Source organism: Caloenas nicobarica, chromosome 7 (assembly GCF_036013445.1).
Source record: "Caloenas nicobarica isolate bCalNic1 chromosome 7, bCalNic1.hap1, whole genome shotgun sequence".
NCBI lineage: Eukaryota > Metazoa > Chordata > Aves > Columbiformes > Columbidae > Caloenas > Caloenas nicobarica.
Genome location: NC_088251.1, coordinates 17,617,093 through 17,636,919, shown reverse-complemented (window position 1 = coordinate 17,636,919; position 19,827 = coordinate 17,617,093). Strand labels below are relative to the sequence as shown.

The 19,827-nt window shown below is 35.2% G+C and overlaps 1 protein-coding gene across 1 annotated transcript in view; it reads left to right on the top strand.

Annotated features, from left to right (window-relative positions):
- The window catches only part of MYOF (myoferlin), a 72,120-nt gene that overhangs the window by 26,960 nt on the left and 25,333 nt on the right, over positions 1-19,827 (top strand). Inside the window, exons 12-28 of the mRNA XM_065639561.1 lie at positions 328-454; positions 1,681-1,784; positions 2,717-2,785; positions 2,903-2,946; positions 3,374-3,456; positions 5,670-5,708; positions 8,207-8,331; positions 8,759-8,875; positions 9,240-9,417; positions 10,209-10,333; positions 10,837-10,943; positions 13,133-13,325; positions 14,361-14,516; positions 15,491-15,622; positions 17,116-17,279; positions 19,110-19,224; positions 19,344-19,449. Of these exons, the coding sequence (XP_065495633.1) occupies positions 328-454; positions 1,681-1,784; positions 2,717-2,785; positions 2,903-2,946; positions 3,374-3,456; positions 5,670-5,708; positions 8,207-8,331; positions 8,759-8,875; positions 9,240-9,417; positions 10,209-10,333; positions 10,837-10,943; positions 13,133-13,325; positions 14,361-14,516; positions 15,491-15,622; positions 17,116-17,279; positions 19,110-19,224; positions 19,344-19,449 (1,984 nt within the window). The remainder of the gene's footprint in view (positions 1-327; positions 455-1,680; positions 1,785-2,716; positions 2,786-2,902; positions 2,947-3,373; positions 3,457-5,669; positions 5,709-8,206; positions 8,332-8,758; positions 8,876-9,239; positions 9,418-10,208; positions 10,334-10,836; positions 10,944-13,132; positions 13,326-14,360; positions 14,517-15,490; positions 15,623-17,115; positions 17,280-19,109; positions 19,225-19,343; positions 19,450-19,827) is intronic.

Genomic DNA, 19,827 nt, shown 5'->3' with positions numbered 1-19,827 from the left:
TGTTCATCTTGAGATGAGTATGAAATTGCATGAAGTTGGCATTGTACAAGTGCCAAAATCATCACTATATGACGATGTTTTTAAAAGTATTATTATAATGGGCTCCTGCAATTGAGTACTTTAGAGATAAAAATGTACCTAAAATAGTTTGGGTCAAATTAATTTTTGTGGCTTCATAACTGGAAAAAATCTCATTTTTCACAATGAAGCTGACAACAGTCTTCTATCTGAAGAGTATTGTGGGCACCAGTTTAATCACCTTAATTCTGTACATTACTTTGTCTCTCTTATATACCAGACACTATGTATCACTATATGTCCCAACAGGTTGAAAAAAGGGAAAGGGATAATGAAAGCGATGATGTGGAGAGCAATCTGTTATTACCTGCTGGAATTGCACTTCGATGGGTCACTTTCCTTCTCAAAATCTACAGAGCTGAGGACATTCCACAAAGTATGTAGCTTCTTACTACTTGTCCATTGGTGTATTTGATTACCATTAGAAATATTTGGATTAGCTGTTCAGAAACATCACTTGAACATAAACCATCTTTAGTGTTTTACATTGTTACTTGAGCCAATAATTCTATGGCAAGAATTCTGTCTTGAGTAGTCCTGTGGTAATGCTCAGTAGGTCTATTTAATTCATGTAATGGGTAAGTTAATGTGTTACCCTTTGGATTAGTAACGTTCATCTCTTGCTGAGTGGGCTGCACAGCTTCTGGTAGTGGGAAAGGGTCGTCTTCATTAGCCCTTCTCCAATCGCAGAAGCTACATGCAAGTAACTAACATGCAAATACAGTTAATCTGCAGATAAGGTGGATGTTATGTGCATGCCTAGCTCAAGGACATAGTGCATGTGTCAACTTCCCGCTGATTCCAATCCCTGCCCACTTTCAAGAGGTTACCAGACAGCTGGTTTCCTGCAGCCTTCTTTTCCAAGGCCATTCAGATTCTAGTAGATCCTGCTGTAGTACTGCTGATGGTCCCCTGCACCCTCCTCTTCCCCGCAATCCATTAATTCTTCTTCATAGGTGCTCAAAGCTGCAGCTATTTTGCAATGGGGGAAAGGCCAGAGAACTGTTGAAATCAGTCAGCTGGTCCTGAGTGGCCACAGGAGATGAGTAACTAGGGACTGGCTGTATCCCAGAAAGCTGCATACGGGTTGTGGGCTATAACTTGAGAGCGATAAACTTAAATAAACAGCCTTGGAGGGCCGGGGAACTTGTAAACTTAATTTGTTTAGTGAGATTTTACTTGTGTCAACCCTATATTGCTGAGACAAAGACTATTTCTCTCATATGCCATATGTGTTTTCTGAGAGAATATAAGCGTCTTTTTATCCCTTCTTTGCATAATTTCTCACATATATCTGTGACAACAAATGACAGTGTCTACAGGTGCATGCATTATGTTTTTCAAATACAACTATACCTCTAAATTCAGGAGCACATTAGCACTGTTTCAAAAAATTTATGTTCTTGAAATTGGTCCTAAGCCTAAATTTTTCATTTTTACCAACAACACTGTTCAGAATTTTGTTTATCAGGTTAGATTTTGCCCTACTTAAATCTGCAAGCTGGTTGATTGCTATGGGAAAATTATTAATTAGGCTAAATAAATAAAATAAAATAAAATAAAAATGCATGAACCTTCATTTCTTCTTTGACACCTCTCCAGTGGATGATGCTTTTGCACAGACTGTCAAGGAAATATTTGGAGGAGAAGCAGACAAGAAAAACCTGGTAGATCCATTTGTAGAAGTTTCTTTTGCTGGGAAAAAGGTAATTTACCAGCTATCTGAATCTTTGCATTCTAACTGTAGTCCTGAAAACAGATTTCGTATGCCAATATAAATTTTTATGCTTACTGAAATTATGGCAATAAAAAAGCATTAGCCCTAAAGTTAAGTTTGTAAAATGAGGACAAACTACAAGGAACAGTAGAATGGGTGTAAAGCTGATGACTAATAAAAGGAATGTAGAACTAAATGCTAGGAACTGATGCATGCCAGATTGCTTGCTGACCGGTTGTTCCTGATTGCTTTTTGTAACTGATAGTACAAATCTTTCTGGATAGGTTAATAGCATTTGTACATTTTATAATTAATGTGCTCCTTAGAATACCAAAATTGAGCTGAAGCACAATTGCACAATTTACATTCTTTGCTGGCCAATCTTTTTTTTTTTTTTTTTTAAGAAGAAAAATGTCAATCCTTCTTTATGTTACATGGTCAGGTTGCCACTCCCAGTAATGTATAGGGCCTTCAGCAGACATGACTAGCAAACAATATAGGCTCTCCCATAGAATATATTATTCATCTACTCTAAAATCTATATAAAGCTAGGTGGAATCAAGTCATTCCTTCATCTTGTTTCTCTGCTGTGATAAAAGAGATCAGTACTAGTGTGAAAGCACATTAAATTTTAGCTAGTGCAAATAACAAGTAGGGTAACTCCAGTCTCAGATTTAAACGCTGTTTCAAAACTTTCTTTTCCCTCCAGTAGCCATTAATGTTGCATGTGTGGATCGGTTTAGCCGTACTTACCAATTGAAAACTAATAGCACATTGCAGAATAAACCACTTAGGATTCATTATTAACCACTACCCCTCATCTTACCAATGAAATATGATTTATCCTAAATCATAGCTAGTATGCGGGGTTTTGTCTGTTTTATCTTTGATATGCTGTATAATTGATTTCATTTTCCACAGGTTTGCACAAACATCATTGAGAAAAATGCTAATCCAGAGTGGAATCAAATTATTTACCTGCAAATCAAGGTCAGGTTTTTTTCTTGTTTCTGTAGAAAACAAGCGTCCTTTTGGAACTCAGGGAATTTCACATTACAGAGATGAAATAAGTAATAGGTTATTTTATTTTAATTGCTTTTTTTTCAGTTTCCCTCAATGTGTGAGAAGATAAAACTTGCAGTTGTTGACTGGTGAGTTATGACTTTTAAACAAGGTACTAGACAAGGTAAATTACATTAAGTGAAGAAGAGTGTGTTTCTATAGATGTTAAATATTTTTACGGTCTGTGAGAGTATTTAAGCAAGTGTTTAAGTATCTTCCCTTACAGTTCCTTTACAAGAGACCTGATTAGTGTAACATGGGAGTATTGTTAATTTTGTGCAGTGAGCACTGAGTGCTATCGCTATTCAGGTGATAGTGTAAAAGTCAGGTGAGGTGACTTCTTTGTGATACAGCCCACTTTTGTAACTAGCCATTACCATCTATGTTAGTAATATTAAAGCATTCCAGGTGATATAAAATGTATGTACACCATCTTGGAGTGCATTTAGTCACTAGTAGCTTGCTGTGTAGGATGATCAGCATTATATTTAAATAAAACCTTTTTTTTTTTTGTAGGGACCGTCTTACAAAAAATGATGTAGTAGGAACAACATATTTAAGTCTCTCAAAAATTGCTTCTTCTGGAGGAGAAGTTGAAGGTAATTGATGCAGCAGCATGTAACTGACTTCTCTTGTGTTACGAGGAACAGCAAAGATCAGTATTCTATGAAAGTGTATTTTCCTCTGGTTCCTCAATTTCATGACAACAAGATTATCTGTTTCTGGAGTTTTCAAAACAATGCTCCTAGAAAACATACTGTAGGACCTTTCAAAGTAAAGTATTAAAATTTTAATGTTTAAACCACACCACCATGGAAATAGCAGTAACTAATTCAAAATTCAGTTTTATCCTATACAGATAAAGTTACTTAAATAATTAAATTTGTGAGTACTTTCCCAATTTCAGAAAACTACGTGATATCACAATCTATCATGAGTAAGATATGCGAATTTACTAAGATAGTTAATAGGACATTTAATTTAAAAACAATCTGGAGTCACTGTTTCAGAATCACTACTTCACTGGGCACTAGTAGACAACACTTCTTTTGCCACCCTTATAATTGTGTTTGTTCTTTCTCTGGGAAGATAACCTAAAAGCTGGGGAATGTTCCTGAGTAGTCAGCCTACAGGAACTATCTAGAACCACCTGGACTTCTCTGTGCTACGAAACTGTTTTCAGTTGCTGGGGGAAGTTGGATCAGTCTCTGCTCTGATCAGTAGCTATTAGAAATGGGCACTGCATCTCACTGCATGAGTGCTCTGGATTACTATTTAGTAACCCTTATTTTAGTAGCTCCAATGAATGAAGATTGTAATTGCAATGCTGTGATCTCAGACAATTAACTTCGTGTTTCAGTCAATATAGGTGACTGGATATGTAAATTCATAAAAGTTAGAACCCAAAGCTGATTATAACTGCAAGAAGGAAAAATTAGTTAGGCAAGATATGAAGTTACTAATATGTTGTTCCCATTAGAAAATACCTTTGTAATAAAACTCTTCTTTACAATATTATAAGAAACATTTTTTGTACCAAGGTTTTGGGAAATATTTTTTAAAATCCTCTTGCATTTATGTTCTAATATAATATTGTGATTATTGATTATTTCTTTGTGATCTATGTCTATGATCTTCTCTTTATAGCAAGATCATTCATGCAATTGAGCCAGCTCCATGACAAGGATTATGTGTTAATTTGCCAGAAAAAATGTTTTATCTTTTTAATGAACATAGTATGGCATATTAGCTGTACATACAGAATTGTAAAGTTCATGGCTAAACAGGCTTGACTTTTATTTATCTATCTACACTAGGTTGAAGGATACCAGCTCAGAACCATGTACACGATTGCCACAAGAAGAATTACTATTTTTCCTGTTGTGTTTATGAAATCTGTATGATATGTACTTGTCTCAGGCAGACCGGTTTCTCCTTAAGTTGGTAGCTATGTCAGTTTTAAAAACAAAATTAGTGGCTCCAATCCTGTAGTGACTTGAGCAATTATTTATCTTACCAGATGGAACTGTATTTTCAGTCACATAACTTCAAGCTTATAACCCAGTCCTCTTAGAAGTACTGCTGTTGAAATAAGATTTTGTGCAAACATTCTTTTCATATATCCCACACACAACCAGAGGCAAAAGAAAGGGTTACAGAGAAAAAGAGATAGGAAATCAGAGGCTGAAGGGCTGGGCTGTTTGGGAGAATGCAGCTCTGGAGGGGTCACTTGTACTACCCACCTAAGTGTCTAACTTGAACTGCTGCTGAGTCACAGGTCATTTGTACTTCAAATCCAGGCACTTAGAGAAAATCTTATTTGGACTCTCTACTGAGGTACTGACATTGGAATAACCATTTCCATGTAAAATCACAGATTTTCTTCCCTTGAGGTCAATGCCATGCCTGAAGCCTGTTCTGGCTTCAGAAGGACTGGGGAACTGAACTAGTCTATGGTCTTCAGGAAGTGAAGATATCCTAATGGGCCCTGAAATGTCGTGGTTTTCTTAAATATTCTTAAGATTTTAAAACAAAATTTTATTTTGTGTAGAGGAGAACTATACAAAGCTGAAACATAAGCATCAGAACAATATATTTTGTCAGCTTCAGGCTTTTTAGTTTTTCTTTGGAATTTGTACAGGAGGCTTAATATTTTCATTTTTTTAATCAGGAAGCAAAATTCTAGCCCACATGAACTTTATTTTTTTCCAGGCCTTCAACTTTATTTTAAAAGCAGATTGCTTTATGATGTATTTGTTTTCAAAATGCTATTCTGATTTGTCATGTAACTTCTTTTCTTTTCAAAATATAGAATTTTCATCTTTGGGAACAGGGTCTTCATCATATGCAGGTTTATATCTTTGTCTGTTACTGATTTTGCTTTCCATTGCCCAAACTGAGAAGTATTGCCTAAGAAAACTAGTCATCCTAAAAAATATTTTTAGTAAATACTTGTCTAAAAGACTTCACCCATATGATTAAAGAGTATCAGACATAACTAACTGTATAAAACAGTTTTGGCACTGGAACCAGTTTGAAGATATTTCTGTTTGGCTGGTGCTTCAAGCTGTGTTTTGCTGTTGAGCATGCAGTTGCTTCAATTATAAAGTGCTTAGTCTAACAATGGCTTGCAATTTTAAACTTAGCTATGAGATTGCAACTATATTTGCAGCTGCAGAGCCCCGCAGAAGTAAGTAACTGCCTAAAATAATTAGTGGCTGTTTTGCATATGCTTAGCTAGCTGTATAAATAAAGTCTGAAAAATGAAATCTGATTCTGTTAAAACATGGAGAGAGAGGTTTTTACATAACTGTCGAGGTTGACATGCAGTTTTGAAAGACATTGTGGTAGATGTTTATGTAGTGGGAAATAAACACAATTAGAGTGCAGTTGAAAGGTAGCAAACATTCATCCACACAAATACTTCATTTACCATGTTTGTTTCTTAATGAAGTAATATTAAGTTAAAGGCCGAAGTAATTTTTTGGAATTGCTTTCTGTAATATGTGATCATCAGCCTTCTAAATGTAAACAATTAAATTTAAAATTTAAACAAATACAAAAAACCTTTTTATTCCAGGTTTGAGAGAGGATTTTTGTTTGTTGTTGTGGGTTTTGTTTTGTTGGTGTTTGGTTTTAATTTTATATTCTGCTTCTTTTATTAACATCAGTAAGTAATGAAGGTATTAATTCAACACAAATCTGTACCTTAAATCTAGTCATATTGAGATCTGATGTGAGCAGTTCAGTGTTAGGATTTTAGAAAAGTTGGATGCTATTCCAACAGCAGTCTGAAATCTTTTTCATTCAAATTTTTATCTGTTTCTGATTCAGAAGCAAGGACGTGAAGTTTCCCAATGTGAAACAGAGAACTGCAAATCTTTATTTTGTATTTTGCAGATTTTATGTGACTTTGTGTTGACAGGAAATTACATCAAGACATCACATTCATTTTTATTATCCATTGTGTCACTCAGTAGTCACAGTGGCAAAGTCATACAAGGCCTAGCCCTTGGTTTTCACTTTCTTATCTCAGCCCTACTTCCCTGTGATAAATGCGTGCTTCTTTGTGCTGCCCATCACTCCAAGTGAGATCTGTTGCAAGGTTTAGAACTCATTCCCATCTCTTTTTATACCAGGATCATTTGTTCAAAGACAAAAGCTGGAATACAAGAAGAAAAAGAATATAGGATCATTCCCGTTAGCTCAAAACTGCAGTATTTTTCTGCATATGTGTTGCTTACCTTGTTCTAATTCTCTTTGGATTACTCATCAAATTTATCAATCAATCAATAGGCTTGGCATGTGTTTGCTTATTAGTGAAAGGACAGTTAACTCCATTAAGTATAGATTTTGTCTCTGAAAAAGAGCTTTTTAGAATCTCATTCATCTAATAAATTTATAAGACATGAATGCAAACCCAAAAGATAACAGTAATAATAAAACTAAGGCTTCCATATATATTTTTCTGCTAAAAACCAGAACACTGTTCAAAAATACAAAGTTATGACATTAAGCGTTAGCAATGGAAATACTTTTTCGAGTTCTTAGATTTCTTAATAGTAGCTCTGGTGTGCAGTTTCCTAGCTTAGCTATTAAAACTGACAAAAATATCTAAATCCTTATTTTTTTTTTAACTAGATTAAGACATTGGGAAGTTTTAATTTGTTAGTCACAGAATTAGAACAGTATACAGATTAGGCTTTATTGTCATCAGAATTAACTGAGTTTGCAGACTTACAGTCTTGTATGGATTTTACCTTACTGAAAAGGAAGAAACAATGCTCTGTAGCAGTTATGATTAGAGTTTGCAGTAGTCTGTGCTTTACCCTGAAGTATAACCACAGATAAAGTATATGCAAAGTTAGAATAGTGGGAATAACTGTGCTGAACAGTAGGGGTTTTTCTGCTATAGTGTGCATCTTTTTGTAGCTGTTCAGCTGGAACAATGGCCTCTGCATTTAAATGATTGCAAATGTTGCTTTATTCAGTTTCATTTATTTCTAGAAAATACATTTTCTGTTAACATAAGAGTGTATTATTCTTTCACAGAAATGAAACTTGATATTTGGAGTGGGGCAGAAGTTCTGTTTATTCTGTGGGGTTTTTACTGCATGAAGCGGTATGTAGTAAGTATTGTACAATGAAGAAGGAGGTTAGGAACAAGTACAGTCACTGGAATAATTACTTTAAATTCATACAATGTACTCAGGGAATAAAGTTTTCTTACTTTACTAATAACTAACTAATATCTAACATTCGTTCTATGGGGTTTGATAGTAATGTTAATTGTTTTTCTGTCTCTTGAATAATAACTAACAAAGATATGATGGTAATGTTTTCTGTTAGTAAACACTGGAGAAACTGAAGTTGGCTTTTTACCAACATTTGGGCCTTGTTACCTAAACTTTTATGGAAGTCCAAGAGAATACACTGGATTCCCAGACCCATATGATGAATTAAACTTTGGGAAGGTCAGTTTTTTTATTAATTGTGTTTAATAAAAGATTAACTTCAATTGTTTGTAGTCAGTGGATTGCTTAATTTTAATGTGGTTTGTTTGTTTCACATTACACTCCCTCTGGTGTTTCTTTTTGAATAATATTTTATATTTGTGTTTAATAAGTGTGACAGTATTTTCCATTCTTATCTGTTTTCATTGTAAAGGTTTTTTTGTGGGAGCAGCAATGGTTTTGCTGATTTTTCACTATCTGCATCTCTGCATGTATTTGCATTTCTTATTTTCTTCTTTTCATATATATTTTTTTCACTTCTAGCATTAACTAAAGCCAACTGCTTTTTTTCATTTGTTTAAATGTGTACATTTGTGACTCTGCAGAAAGAGTAGGCTACTTTAGGAGAAATACATACAATTTCATTTAGTGTGTGATTATGTTACAGGGAGAAGGAGTTGCTTATAGAGGGAGAATTCTGGTTGAACTATCTACAATACTTGAAAGCAAACCCGTCAATAAAAAGTTAGAGATGATTCCTAATGATGACTTACTGGTTGTTGAGGTAAATCCGTGTTTTATTGTCAGTGTTGGTAATGGAGATGTGCCATGGCTAGTTATTATTGAAGAATGATCTAACTAACTAAAATTGGAACAATTGAGTTGAATCTCAGTATTAAGAGAGATTGTTATTGATGTTGTGGCTAAACAATGCCATACTTTTATAGCATGAAATATTAATTTGAAACATTTTTATAATCTTATATATAGTAATTTATTATACACACATTATAGATTTTGGTTGCTTCTCAGAAACTAGTGAAAATATTAAAAATTATTATTTCCATTAAGAAATTGCTATTGTTTTCTAGAATTGTGGATCCTGTTTGACAAATACTGAAAAACAACTAAAAAGTTTCTTCTTATAGAAATACCAGCGCAGACGAAAGTTCTGCTTGGCTGCTGTGTTTCATTCTGCTACCATGCTGCAAGACACTGGTGAGCCCATCCAGTTTGAAGTGAGCATTGGGAACTATGGCAACAAGTTTGATACCACCTGTAAACCTTTGGCATCAACAACTCAGTACAGTCGTGCTGTTTTTGATGGTAAGGATGCTGCTGGTATGGGGATAAAATAATGTAAAATTCTTTTTGTGAGGTGCTATTTTATAGCTTTGGAATGACAGCCCTAACTGCACTAAAAACTTATTGAAAACAAGACAGAAAAGAAATGTGTGGCTCTTCACAGCTTTTCAGATGAAGTTACATATATGGAATACATGCTGCAAAGTCTGCTGAGGTTGTTAAAGAAATGTTGATAGAATTCAGTGAATCTTTTGACCATGTACTAGGTATGCACAGGAAAATTGGCAAGAAAAAAAATCATATTATTTTACAAGTATCTAAAAACTAGAGATGAAATAGGAAAAATACCCTTGAACATTCCAATTTAAAGTAAAATAAAAACTTGTTTTTAAACCAGGCAGTCTAGACAAAAACAACCTGGCTAGATCACAGGAAAATATATTTTGGCTTTAATTTTTTTTATTCACTGCAAACAGTAGGAGTACTTTTTTTCTATGTATTAAACGAAGTGATCAGGTTTGTTCTGGAAAATTATTATTTGAATATTTTATCTCAGAGATACACTTATATTAATGTTCTATCTACATCAGTAAGTTATGGGAAAGAATAATGAGCATGTTAACGGATGATTTCTTGAAAAAAATCCATTGTATTTTGAAACAATTTGAAATAAAAGTTTACCATCCAACAGACACTACAGTGAATTTAATGATATGTAGTACATAAATGAAATAAATATAGCAGCTTGTGCAGTGTACAGTATGTATTCCTGCCATGAATTCTAACTCTAACATAAAAATCTGTTACACTAGGTAATTATTACTACTACTTGCCATGGGCAAACACAAAGCCAGTTGTAACACTGACTTCCTTTTGGGAGGACATAAGTCATCGATTAGACCCTGTGAATGTAATCCTAAAGATGGTTGAAAGACTGGTAAGACGCTTAAAATCTTTCTTTTGCTGATATGCTTTTCATTTTCGCTTTTTCTCATTTAGAGGTATAATCAAAAAGTGTCATTTTGAGCAAATTATGTAACAATTTTCTGACACTTTTCCCTCCTTTTTTCCTGTTCAAAAATAAACATGGCTCATGGTAACAAATCATAGGTCTGTATTCTGGCAAGGCCCAACACACTCCTGCTTGGATTGGCAGGGAATTCCCACAGGAGGGAGGAGTCCTTGGTGTTGGTTAGTGGCACATTAAGTCTGTAGAACTGTTACTTGCTTTGGAAGTTTGGTGCAATATCATGTATTGTTAACTACAGTGAGAAAGAACATAGGAATAGTCCTGTTAAATATTAAGCAAGTTTGAACATGAGAGTCTTTTTCGATTTGGGCTTTATACATATAAATAAGATGCAAGTCTTGAAACTCATATTGACCATAAACCACCATGAAAGTTTATAAGTGCAAATCCTTTTCTTTTAAATTCCTTAGCAATCCAACTTAACCACCTTAAAATCAGGAATGCAGGCTAAAATTTCTGAAAACCGATTAGCTGAGATGTGGTTGAAGCTGATTGATGAACTTAGAGAAGATGTAAGGTAAAAGTACCTTTTTTATCTCTTTCGTTATCATTCTAGGCCTGCTCAGAATCTTTGCTATTGCCTTTGCTAAGTCAGAAAACAAATTCTAAGGGCGATAAAACTGATTACCCCTGTGAACTGACCTGAGAACTGGAATTCCAAAAGTCTCTGAAAGTAGTAAAACAGCATGGATTTGCAAGTGAAGTTATCCATCTAGTTTTCTAATTCTCCTTTATCTTAGTCACCAACAGTAATAAAACAGCATCTCTTGAAAAAAATTTAAGGCAGAACTGTTCTGAAAATGTGAAATTGTGGATCTCTGCTGCCTTTTTATCATCTTGCCTTCTTTAGAATTCCTCATGTACCTCTTGTTTACCCATGTTTCAATGTTATTTCTGGAACAGAAGGCGTAAGAAATTCCATGATTTACTGGTAAGCCCAGAATAAACAATTTAAAAGCTCTTTAGAGCTTAAGGGCTATAAAGATAATATTTTTTAATAAGCCTTTAGTCAACATGTCTGTATGTATGGGAGTGTTCAGAGAAGGCAACAGGAGTCAGCACTTCGGGTTTTGAAGGAGAATAAATTCTAAATAGAAAGGAAGGAATTGTTTGTGAAAGAGACATTAATAGGAGAAATTGAGGTCTGGAGAGACACTTGAAATATATTAAACAAGTGGGCGATCAAACAGCACAGGAAAAGGAAAGGGAAAATGAGAGAGCAGTTATCCATTAGAGGAAATAACAAATGGGACCAATATAAAAGTGATCACAGGAAAAAGCAAACAGTGGAGATCGGTATATACTATCAAGGAATTATATGATAGAAAGCTTGTCAAAATATAAACTAGTAACTTTATAGAATACCCGCTGTAATATGGAAGAAAGCAGAGGGAAAGAACTGTCGTCAGAAAAGCAAAATGTGAAGGGCAAACTATTGTCACATGGAGCCATCTAGTGAGTGTAGGAACTTCAGGTTTTAGGTCAGTTATGTCAGCCTGCCCTCCTGACACACATCTGCACTGTTAGTAATTCAGTCCATTATTATAAAATTTCTTATCACTCAACAATTGTGGAGCAATAATACCTACATATATCAACCAAATGGGCTTCCTGTTGTTCATATGATACAATGATCTTTATCTTCTTTTCAGCAAACTCATGAGAACTGTGTCAAAGACGTAATTCTTTCTGTTAAATTCATAGAACAATTTTCCTTGCCATGCTAAAGTGTAAATGAGTTAGGAGTTTGAGAGAGTTTTCAGTGCACTATTTAAACCTAAAATTAAGTGGTTTTCTGGAAGTTCTAATCTGGTACATTTGATTCATGTGTAAGTACTCACACCCAGGGCAGGCAGAACTTGCATTCAGATTAGTAGAGCTACAGTGGAAGGCACAATAGTCAGTATCAAGGTTTTGCAGAATCAAAGCCCTTAGAAGTGCATGGCTTGTCATTGAAAATGTGTCAGAGAACAGCTAGTCTTTTCAAACTTGGCAGTGTTTTGAGATATTTTTTTTTCAAAGTATCATATTAAAGACCTTTTAATGAACTCTGTTAAAGGGATATAGTCATTGGTCTTTGAAAAGCCGCCTTTTCCTCACACCTCCACCAACTCAAAAAAGCTCATTTTTCCTGGGCTTTACTGTAATGCTATAGGATTTCTTAGTTCCATTGAATAGGTACTCTGCCTTCTGGTGGCTCAGAAGTTCCATGTAATGGATTTTTTTTAGAGTTCTCTGATGTTCCCTTGCCAGAGAGTTAGAAAACTCTAGTCATAAACAAGCTGTATTTGTGTGTCAAGGTTCTGAGAATTTACAGTTTCCAGTGAAGGAAAAGAAACTAATCTTCGTCTGAAGGCACTGATTTCATCTTTGAGTTGTACGTTTTGAGACAATGATTTTCTAATTTCAGTGTACAGGGAAATAGATTTTGCTTGGTTTGTTTAGCAGTAATTAGATTAAAGCATACACCTTGAGCTGTTTTCCATTGGTGCTTGTTATGTAAGCACAGCATTTCCCTTGCTTACTGTAAACACTTTGTTGGGTAGAAATCTCTGCAGAAATAGATGCTATAGCACTATTCCAGTGGTTTTCAATCACGGGAATAATAGCACTCAATCTGTTGCCACTGTATGCATGTCCACATTTAGTGTGTGGCTAAATAAAATCCACTTAGGTTATTAACAATAATAAATATTCTCTTTTCAGTAAACCATTTCCCCTCATAGAAGGCAAATCTAATACTACAGTCCTTGACACTCAGATAGAAAAACTGCGCCTCAAGTCTCTCAGACAGATTGGAGAAGCAGCAGCAAGGATGAGAAATGAAGCTACTGATGTGAAAGCCACTCTGACAGAAATTGAGGATTGGTTGGATAAATTATTGCAACTGAGTGAAGAGGTCAGTACCATACAATACCAGTGATTCAGTTAGTTTAGGAATAGCTGTCTAACACAAACTGGTGGAATGTTCACTGCTGATCAAGCAATATCCACTCTCCTTAGAACAGTAATATCAGGTGCAGTGAAAGTAAACATGTTCCCTTCTGTAATTAGGATTTACTTAAATATAACATTCTAGTTTGTTAGCTGTCTTTACTGAGAACGCATGTTGGGAAATAACCACTCTGTGATTTGTAGAATAGACTCTATTCTGTTTAAAGTGACAGTATTTTGTCCTTCCCTTTCTTTCAGAATTGCAAGTCACATTGCTGGTTCAGGGACTGCAGGATATATGTTGTGCTTCCACAGCTTGTTAGCCTCAGTAATAAACTTCTAACAGAGTTAAATCTGTTTGTGTGTTTTTTAAATTTTCAACAGCATCTTAAGTTTTCATCTCGATTATCTTGTAATTGGTTTTCACAGCATTGTGGAAATATTTTAATTTTTGTTTGTCACTTCTGCTTTGAAAAGTTACTGATTTAAAAAAAATTAAAAGAGCAGTTTATATGGCAGACTTGCAGCTAGCATGCAAAGGTGTGCACAAAGCTGCAAAAAGATAGCAGGCTATTTCTGTCTTCTGCTAAAAGTCTTATGATGATCTACCCTTTAACGTGGAAGCATTACAAGCACTTAAATATGTCAATCCAAAGCATTAGCATTTGGGATCAGTCACTAGAGTCGCCATAAAGGAACTGAGATACAAAACATCTTTAGAAAAATTTGCAAAAAATACAGGAACTCTTTTTTTTTTTTAATAAAACTTATTTGCTCTCCAACGATCTCAATGTTATTTTTCATCATTGTTTCAGAACTATATATTGCGTTACTTGCAAAGTAAAACACTTCCTTCTCTCATAAATTCATGTTAATTATTGATTCTAAGTGATAAATCCTTTGACATAAAACCTCATTTATGTTTCTGTTGTTTAAGCATTAGTTTAACATTCTACTAATTACTGTTCTTAACTTTCTTTTCCCCACAAATAATCCATAGCCACAAAACAGTATGCCTGATGTAATCATATGGATGATCCGAGGGGAGAAAAGACTGGCTTATGCTCGTGTTCCTGCACACCAAGTGCTATATTCCACAACAAGCCCCGAATCATCTGGTAAATATTGTGGAAAGACCCAAACAATCTTCTTAAAGGTACTCTTCCCATTCCCCCCACCTTAAAAAATAATTAGCTTTAACTCCCTAAACTGTGATGCCTTCTGACATGGGCATGAAACAAAGTATGAACAATGAGGTGTCAAATCAGAGCACAGATTAAAAGCCAACTGCATATAGCTTCTTCAAAATATCACAGAAATTGTAACGTAAAGTTCATCATAAGCCAGTTAGAACCAGCATCAGCCCCCAACTATGAGGCTTTTCTGAAAGAGCTCAAAGGCTTTCAAAGTGTTACTGGGGTTGGATGTGAATGGAGACTTTCAGAGGGCATAATTAGTGTAAGTCAGAGAAGTTCCAAAAACCTATTCAAAGTTTTGGATGTTTTTACGCAAGTAATAAAGAGCATACACCCGGAAGTTGCCTAGTATGTTTCTGTGCTTTGATTCTTACTCTTTAATAGGAATGCCTTTCTCTATTAAGTTTATATTGTCTTTAATTGCAATAAATTTAACCAGAAAAAGGCAATCTGATTGTAGAACAATAGCATTTACGAGTTTGTCAATGTGCTAGTAGACAAGCTTGTATCTCATGTTTCTGTGCCAGCCCCCTTATCGAGCATGTTATGATGCGTTGCTTCTACACTGAGTGAACCAGTCTGAAAAACCTCTGTATTTCCAGAGTCTCCTGATGAGAAACACTAACATCAACATTGAAGTTTTAAGTTATTGGCATAATTAAAAACTCATTGCTGGATGAAACTTAAGGGAGAATATAGAGGAACAGGGATGATACTACTGTTACTGTGTTTGTTTTTTACATGCCCTAGGCAGGTACCGTTTAAAGAATGTGTCCTTCCTGAACTATTTATTACTGGCTTTTGAGGAAATGCAGTACAGGAACAGACAAATCATGTATTATTACTCATACCTCTATGTTACTGTATATATTTTACTGGAAGCTACAATACCTGCATAACGTAACAAAGAATAATTTTTTTGTTCGTGTGCCAGTACCCACAGGACAAGACGAAAGATGTTAAAATGCCTGTGGAGTTGCGAATTAACATTTGGCTTGGTCTCAGTGCAGATGAAAAGAAGTTTAATAGCTTTGCAGAGGGAACGTTCAGTGTTTTTGCAGAAATGGTATGTCCATCATTGTTTTCTTTAAACTTGGATGTGAGTGTTAGGAATTTAATTAAATTGGAGCTCTTCTGATTTTTTTTTTTTTTTTTTGCGTGCCAGGCAGAAAGGGAGAGTAGTATTTATTATACTGAAACAAGTAGACCCCATTCAAGGCAATTAATGATCAAGTCCATTGTGCCTACCAGATGAAGTTCAGCAGACCAGGTTCTGAACTGGTTTATCAGGTGAAAATCTGGCTAACGCCAGTGATTTCAAATACATTTAGTTTAGATTTTATCAGTGTAATTAAGATTGGGATCTAGACCATTATGTTTTGGCATGTGAATAACCCTTTTTTTTTAAATTGCTTTTTCACTTGTACAAATGATACTTGGATACAAGTGGGTTTGCTTAATAATGGGTCTTTGTAGCAGTAGAAACTTTCTTGTTAGAGGAAAAACTGGTGAATACCAATAGATTTTGCTGACAAAAGGCTACAAAATTAGAACTTTACAATGGTAAGAGTTAACAAATTTGGAATAAAAATGCTTGAAATAGTCCCGCAACATATAATAGAGATTTTAAACGATAATGGTAAGCAGCAGGTGTCTTTTATACACCACATCACCTAATGGTGCAAATAATCCAATGTCTTATAGCAGCTAATGAAACAAGACTTTTTTACAGAGGCCTGTGTCACCATTGCACCTATGATTAAATATTCAGTAGTGCTGTAGTAAGTCACTTAAAATAGTCAATGGATGTTTAAAGACATTATTTAAGTATGGAGTTTAAGAGCCTATTGAATATCTCTTTTTTGCTCTTCATACAGCAATCCAACAATTTTACACTTTTAAGATTCAGCTGGACAGGGTGCTGGGCCATCTGGTCTAGACTGTGCTTCTGCCCAGGAAGGTTGGACCGGATGATCCTTGTAGTCCCTTCCAACCTGGTATTCTGTGATTCTATGAAGAGCAGAAAACTCAAGAACATCCTCAACTATGAGTAATTGCAGTAGCATGAAGGGAAATATACTACATAAACTGCGCTGACATCAGAATCACACCCCTGGGAGCTTCCATGATAAGACTGTAATTCAGTTTTATACGTTACAAAAGATTATAAATAGGAAGAGATCTGAAATGGAAAAGAATGAGAGGATCATGCATTTAGGGAACAGAAGAAACTTGTTTGAATAATGTAATGGAATTTTATTTAACAAAGATGTAATTTGCAGGGAGTTTGACTGTGGTTGTAGAGAGGCATTAAACTGAGAACATAATTTAGTTTAGCAGTGGAATCATTGTTTACCAGGCAGCATAGAATAAAATGAAAGACTAATATTAATGATGACATTGCAGAGTAATGTGGGGAGTACTTAATTTCAGAGAAATTAAACATATAGTAGAATGTTTCTGTTGTAATATTTACATAAATATGTTTTTATTTTTTTCCTCCTAAAAGCTTTTTATTATTCCTAACGTATTGATTTTTTTCTCTTTCTTCTCAAACAGTATGAAAATCAGGCTCTTCTATTTGGAAAGTGGGGTACCTCGGGACTTGTTGGTCGCCACAAGTTTTCTGATGTCACAGGAAAAATCAAACTGAAGAGAGAGTACTTTCTACCCCCAAAGGGCTGGGAGTGGGAAGGAGAATGGATGGTTGATCCTGAAAGAAGGTCAGACTTTTTTAATTTTATGCAGGCAGCAATAAAGGAGTTTAATCTCAGATTGTAGAGTGAAAGCTCCTCTCTGTTTTCTTGGCTGAGAAAGATTTTTAAACTGAACTATTTTAAGAGATTTTAAAACTGGACGGCAAAAGCCAGCCAATAGTCAAAGTTGGTTAATAACACTAAAATTAACATTACCTTTTTTAAAAAGTAGAATAAAGCGTACAACAGAAAGAATGGATCTACTTCCTAGAAACCGGTTTACAGTTTAAAAGGCCCCATGTGATGATGGGTTTATATTCTCTGTGTCTCAGTGCCTCATCTCTGAAAAAAGGATGATAATAATAGTTCTCCTTTCCTAGAAAGCTACTGCGAGGATCAGTTCTGTCTACGTCAGGTTCTCACACCCTGCTGTGATGGTTTCAGGAAAGACCCTTGGACAGATAGTTCTTCCACAGATAGAAACTTAACCCTGACATCCAGTATAAATCTGCAGTTCGTGTTGTATCAACACCATTACAGCATTTGTATGGTCATTTGCATACAGTGGATATTTTTTGCGTGTTTATTTCGCTAAATGTTGAGAAGTTCCATTGAGCTTGTTAAAACAACTGTCACAGGTTATTTCTCAGGCTGACTCAAGGCTGGGGTTGTTTTCAGAGCCTAAGGCCGTGGTGTCAGGTTCTGGCGTCGTATGACAATTCCTCCCCTGGAGAACTGAATTCAGGAGGTGTCAATCCTCCCACAGCTCTAGCAGGTTCAGACTCGCTCTGTCAGAGGTTTTCAACTCCTGAGTTGTGCCAGGTCAGGTATTTGTGTTGCCAGGCTTTAAACCAGACTGCGTACATTATTTGTTTCATGAACAAAAGCCAGCATGAGAAAGAAGTGATTTTCTTCTTTTCTTAAAATAAAAGGTTCATCCCACTTTAAATTCTTGTGTTCTGATGGTAAAAAAAAATGCAGGACTGTGGCTGTAGAAAGACTGTGCAGGAAAAATATGTGCTATTATTTGATCCATTTTTAAATCATATCAGTTTATAGGTATGGATGGATAGATTTATTTTAATATTCAATGAATAGTGTTTGTTTCAATGAATAATGTGACATGAAGAAAAGCAACAACAGACATGGAGATATTTTCTCAGACAATGGAAAAAACCCTACTGTTAAAATGCTAAGAAGTTTGTGCCTTGCACCTGCTTTTATTGGAAACTAATCTGCATGGCTTTATTTGAACCAGCAGGTGGCATTTTAGAACATACTTCAGTACTTTCTGGATCACAGTTAATCACAAGTGGAAATCAAGGGTATTTTGTCTGATTTAATGTTCTCTTATTATTTTTATTTTACTTGCAAGTTAGAAAAATATTAGCAAACTGGTTATTTGACTTGTCAAAAGCATAAAGGGGAACAAAATTAAATCCATTGCCAAATTTTACTGCATAGGTAGATGTATAAAAATTAGAGGTGCATATAACTTATTATGTGCAGTCTGGGTTTTCCTACACTTAACTATATGATGTTTTTTCTTTTACCAAGATGGAATGTTGAAAGCAGATCCTGAATAACACAGCAGTTAAAACACTCCTGCTAGTCACTCATTCCGCCTGTTGCTCACTACTACTGGAGTTGCTTCAGTTTTAGGAAGACATTGTAAAGAAATAAGTAGCCTTCATATAGATGAGGGCTACACTGCACTCTATTAATAAAAAGAACTTCACAAAGATGTACAATCCAGGATTCCAGCACGTGTGCACATTCTGTACATCATTTCTATATATTCTCTGTAGCTAACTAAAATATCTTTTGTTTAATATTATATTTGCTTTGGACTTGCAGCTTGTTGACTGAAGCTGATGCTGGTCATACTGAATTCACTGATGAAGTGTATGAAAATGAGAGTCGCTATCCTGGAGGGGAATGGAAAGCAGCTGAAGACAGTTACACAGATGTGGTGAGACTTGTATTTTTCACTGGATACGTAAAGGTTTCAGAAAATAAATTATAGGATTTGCTACAGAGTGTATTTCATCTGTTAATGCACAGAACTGTTATGTTTTCCCTCCATAAAAGAATGGAGAAAAAGCTCCACCACCACGTGAGTTCACATGTCCTCTTGGATGGATGTGGGAAGATGATGCTTGGAAATCTGATTTAAATAGAGCGGTGGATGAGCACGGTAAGATTTACTGTTCATCTGCTGATTATTAGGACAATCTGTCATAGTAGATACTGAAGGACGACACATGTCAAGACTGTTGTGAGCAGCATAGTGATTGCCCTATGGAAGAATGTCAAGGAAGTATTTGGATAACAGTTGCTTAAGAAATCAGATTAAATGACCTGGAGAAAGTGTTCACTGTCTGCATCTGTTTCTATTTCAATTTTCATCACTGTTCCATCAAACTTGCTGTTCTCATTGAGCGTTTCTTGGATCAAAATGGACAGTATTTTGAACAGTATTTGTAATAAATGCATTTGTAAGTGCCTACTAGAGAGAGAATCATGTAATCTAAGAAGCTGTAGATTAGTCTTAATTACAGCAGCAGATTGAGCC